The sequence below is a fragment of the Cucurbita moschata genome, unplaced genomic scaffold (assembly GCF_002738365.1).
Source record: "Cucurbita moschata cultivar Rifu unplaced genomic scaffold, Cmos_1.0 Cmo_Scf00006, whole genome shotgun sequence".
Taxonomy (NCBI): Eukaryota; Viridiplantae; Streptophyta; class Magnoliopsida; order Cucurbitales; family Cucurbitaceae; genus Cucurbita; species Cucurbita moschata.
This window is the reverse complement of record NW_019268522.1, coordinates 2907606-2912795: the sequence shown is the minus strand read 5'-3', so window position 1 is coordinate 2912795 and position 5190 is coordinate 2907606. Positions and strand designations below refer to the sequence as shown.

The 5190-nt window shown below is 34.7% G+C and overlaps 1 protein-coding gene across 2 annotated transcripts in view; it reads right to left on the bottom strand.

The window, feature by feature from the left end:
• Positions 1-5190, bottom strand: part of LOC111444162 (mitochondrial proton/calcium exchanger protein-like) — an 11754-nt gene that overhangs the window by 5821 nt on the left and 743 nt on the right. The window contains exons 2-6 of one of the 2 annotated variants that reach the window (XM_023082146.1): positions 3497-4226; positions 3100-3412; positions 1339-1485; positions 1135-1223; positions 687-779 (exon numbers count right to left, since the gene is read on the bottom strand). In XM_023082146.1, coding sequence (XP_022937914.1) covers positions 687-779; positions 1135-1223; positions 1339-1485; positions 3100-3412; positions 3497-4089 — 1235 coding nt within the window. In that variant the 5' untranslated portion in view covers positions 4090-4226. The remainder of the gene's footprint in view (positions 1-686; positions 780-1134; positions 1224-1338; positions 1486-3099; positions 3413-3496; positions 4227-5190) is intronic. The other variant, XM_023082144.1, reaches the window with a different exon arrangement.

Sequence of the window (5190 nt, the reverse complement as noted above, 5' to 3'; positions counted from 1 at the left end):
CCCCCCCCCCCCCCCCTAGCACTGTTATCAAAGACATAGTTTCTTTCGTTCAACAAATTTCAAAGGATTAAATCTGGTGAACAGAGGATTTGGCAAGAAGATCAATGATCAGTAGCCAGGTATTAATTCATAATTCATCGAGAGATTAGATACCCGATGTTCAAGCATCCTCTGGACATAACCCACTGGGTAAACCTTGAAATTTCAAGGCCACAACTTGAACAACCACAAGTGAACTACATAAAACTACTCACTTTGCTGAAAGAAAATTTCCCATTGTTGATGAGGTCATTCTTCTCCATCAACACTTCCCCGCCAAGTAGATGAAGAAAATCTTTATACCATAACCATATGTTTCATTTTACAATTAAAAGTCGAACTAAAATTGAAACAAGCAAGAAAATGAAAAAAGTTCGGTAAGGTGAACGTTCACAAAAATATCTCAAATAGAATGAATGCTAATCATTAAATAAAAGGTCCTTGAGCATTTCAGAACTTCTTTAACATGACATAAACTGGAAATGGTAAAGTGGTAGATGTAAGAAAAACAAGTAATGATGAAACAACAACACATACACACACATGTATCAAATGACATCAGAAGAAAACTTCAAATCCTCAAATCCTGAATGATAAAATGCACAAGAGATGAAATTATGCATGCCGTGTTTATAGGAGAATCTTACTCTTGCAGTCTTTTCCTCAGCATAAAGCGCAAGTATGCATCAGTACCAAATGGACTGATACCCATGTATTTGCACATATTCACCAACCGAGGCCTGCCAAATAAATCAAGGTTCGCTAGATACATACTAAAAAAAAAACAAGCTAAATGATAGAAGAACTTAGCTCCTGTTTGATAACCATTTGGTTTTTAAAAATTTACTTATAAACATTGCTTCCTTCCACTTATAAGTTCCTTGGTTTTTCTAGTAGATAACAAAACAAAGTCAAGTTATAAAAACTAAAAAATTGTAGTTTTTGGAATTTGGAAAAGAATTCAAATGTTTTTATATTAATAAAGGTGAAAACCATAGTAAAGAAATCAGAGTAAACAAGCACAATTTTCAAAAACAGAAAACTAAATCGAAATTGTTATCAAACATGACCTTATTCAATGAATAAAAAATTAACCTGCTTATATTATCCAATGTAAGCTCATCGTTGAATAACTTGGCAAATCCCACAATTTCCTCATTGTTAACTGGGGCACCCTTTCTTACCTATATTAGCATAATGTAACACCCTCAATTAGGCAAGGTGCATCAGCTGTAGTAGACAAAACTGGTAAAATTAAATTAAAATATACTGCAAGAATGGAGGATGCAATTTACTTACCTTAGTCATGAATTCATCAAGGTCTTCCGCTGTCTTCTTAATTTCTCCACTTCTGGAGTTTTGGACTTCCTTGGCCATTTCCTTTACAGTATCCTGAAGAAACTTAGCATACTCTATTCTAGCATTTAGCCTTCTTTTTAATGCCTCCTGAAAATTGGAAACTAAAATCAGATCTACTCTGTCCAGAGACAAGAGAAAGCATATGACTGAGAGAACTATGAACTATCTCATCCAATAGAAGGCAGAGCTTCAGATTTAACTGATTCATTACCAAAAGTCCCATATCCTTTGATCCTCAAGCATTAAGCTCAGAACAACAAATAATTTGGGACAGCTAATTCATTCAAAATAGATAAAAAGAGAAATTTCTTGTGCTACTTAAAGTTGAAGACCATAATGAAGCCAAAAATTGCATTATCCCCACGTAAACTAAGGTAATGTGAGCAAAGCTTGATATTTGTCAAAAGATAATGATGAGTGATCTAGATGACACAACTTATCCTACAACAACAATGGAAGATGATATTGTTTGGCCTTCTAGCCAGTAATGTGGTGAATTCTCCGTTGTATACTTGTAATGTATATCATCTGAGAATGGGAGTCATATAATTAACTTTTGCTCTCCTGTAACTTTGCTCAAACGCTCTGGTGCGAACTTTTTCAATTTAATACAGACATTTCCCGAAATAAATCCTCTACCTTCTTGGGGTAGCAAAAGTATTTGCACTATACATAGCTTCACTTAACACAACTAGCAACTAAACATGTCTAAAACTCCCGTCGCTGCATCATAAAAGGCCACTTTCTATAAGTAAGGTGTAGAATTGATGCCTTAACCCTCTCCAAAATCATGAAGGGGGAGCATATTCAAAGGACTTAGGTTACATAAAATAAAACATATGTGATTTCAAATTTGTTCTCTTAAATTGGAAACTCTTTTTATCATTTCGTGAAATTGAAGCAGAAGTTCTTCAGTTCTTTACCACTTTATATCAGAAACTCCAAGATGTGAATGGTCTTCATCATATTTTCCTTGATTGTCCTTATGCTAGGCATGGTTGGCTTAAGTTGTTCTTGGTTTTTGATCTTCATTAAAGCTCTCCTTTTTTAGTTATAGTTTGAAAGGAATCCAAAGGATCTTTTTTAACAAGTGCCTCCCTTGGTGCCTCCCTTGGTTAGAACCTTTTAAATCTGCTCATCTCAAGGCTTCTTCATGGTGTTCTCTTTTTAAGTCTTATGTTGATTTCTCCTTACAGGATATATGTTTTAATTGGAATGCTTTTATCTTTTTACTGTAATTTTCTTTGGATTGTACTTTTATTTACAGTTCTCTTTTTCACTCCCTCGTGGTGTTTGTAATCTCTTTTCTTTACATCAATGAAAAGTTTCATTTCTCGTACAAAAACAAGGGTTCAAAAAAAAAAAAAAAGAATCTGAAGGATTACTACAGAACAGTATTGAGATAGTCAAATAGATACCCAAGAAAGGTATAATTATACAGGCGAAAGAAAATATGTCCATGCATAAGCTACATTCTTATTATAATAGTTTGTTCATGAAAAGATAGAATGTATATGAACAGAAATTTCAGCAACAGAAATGAATGTATTATGCCCACCAGCACAAGGGGAAAAAAATAGTAGAAGAGTTAAGTTCAAAGAATTAAGTTCCAACAATTAATTATCAAGAGAATAAACAGCCAATGAACTGTGTGATGGAGTAACATGTTTAGCAATTTCCACCCAGTTCTGCAACATTTACCTGTTCCTTCATCTTGTCCTGGAAGGTTGACGGTAACATGTTGGGAAATAATTTCAGGAAGACTGGCAATAAGAACTCCATGAACGGAACTATAATAAAAACTGCAAAAGGAACTAGCCTGAAAATATCAGCTGTTGTGCGTGTGAGTTGCTGCCTCTCCCTTCGAGAAAGACCCTTCCCACTTGCAAGTTTCACTAATAACCTCGAGCTGATCCTAACATCAGCCCATAATAGTTTTGTACCCAACCAATAATGCTGCATTGTAGATTTAAATTCATCTTTCCAATGGTGAAGCTTCTTAGCCCAGTCTTCTCTACATGATATAACATTTGTTCAATGAACTATGAGAATCAAACTTTAGATCAAATCAGATAAGAGAAGAATTATAGTTAAAAACCTGCTCATAGAAGCAATGACTCTCAAAGCAGGACCAATTCCTAGAAGCTTAGCCCATATGCTTTTCAACAAAGATTCCGAACTTTTCTGGGACTCTTGCATCTGTTTAGCTTGTGCTTTAACTGTACTCAAACCTTCAACTGCTTGATCACACTCTTCTGGTGACGGCTCTTTAACCCTCTTAGTAGCTGGCTTTTCATTTCTAGCATTGTCGCCACCAAATTCAGGTTGACCAGCCGTGGCGGTGGTAGAATATTGTGAAAGTTGTAAAACATATCTATAACCCTTATAGGAAGCTGACGTTCCTCTTCCAATTCCATGACCAAAAATTTGAGGTTTTATAAGATTGCTTCGAAAATATTCTGCAGCTGGAAAGGGTAAAAGATCCTTCCTAACAACTGAAGATGAGCCCTCTTCACATCCTCCTTCAATAGCTACATGTAGGGGATTGGAAATGCAGCCCAACTTCGGTAACTCATCAGCTTGAGATGCTTGCCCATGTTCAAATCTGGAGAACCTTAGATATAAGCTGGCAGACAGATTCTCAGAATTGAAAAGGTGTCTTTTCTTTACCAAGATCGCTCTTAAAGCCATTTCTGCGTTCTACAGATTTGGTTACTTATGTGGAAATCAAAGGCCACACACTCAACCAAACCACAGAATTTATGCAGTCTGTAGTGGATGGAAAAGAAACTCAACAAACGTCCTGTCCAAGAACAGAAGGAAATTACCTGAGGCATCAGTCTTTTAGAGTTTTACAATATATCAGTTCTACCCATATTATAACTTCAACAACAGAAACCCAATCGATATCGAATTAAATTATTGATTAACTACACTAGATTAAATGGGATGGCAGTTAAGTACTTAAGCTGAGGAAAGACACAAAAATAAAAATAAATAAGATATAATTAAAAAAATTACATCACCACATCACAATAAAGAATAATCCCATATTAATTTTTGTCAACCTAGAGAACTGCTCATTGATATTTGAAATTCGAAAAGTAACAAAGATGGCAAAATAAACATGCCTTGAAAGAATGTACAAAAAACCCAAATAAGTAACCCCAATATATCAAAATAAAAGTTCAACGGAAAAAAAGTACCCCAACATACATAAGTATCTAGCAGCAGCACTCCTTAGAGAGTTTTCTAGCATGCTTTAAACGAAGACTTACAAATATAGAACAGAAAATGTGTGCCTTCACCAAAAAGCTCGTCAAAAAATCTCTAAAAAAATACTTTGATTTGCTTCCTTTATTGCAATTTCACTACTATTAGTTTGGGGTTTCCGTTTATGCCAAAATATAAGAAACCCTAGTGCATAGAACAATAAGAAGTATTCACCTATATCTTTTAATGCCTAAAACCTCCTCATTTATCCACTCTTTAGGGAATGAAAACACATACACATCAACTTAAAGGTAAAAGGAAATGGAAAAAGATGAACAATCGACTCATCTAAAACGATAAACAAACATCTAAGATCACCCAAGTTATGCCACAGTACCAAACATGTGTGGAGACAAAAACATAATGCATAAAGTGATTGATTGCTGAATAAAACGACTGATAACTGACAAATCACACGACAAGTGATTGATTACTTAACATTTCATTAAGGATGCCATATGAAGCAAATCCAAAACAGAAGAAACCCAACGAGAAAAAAAAAAAAAAAAAAAAAAAAAA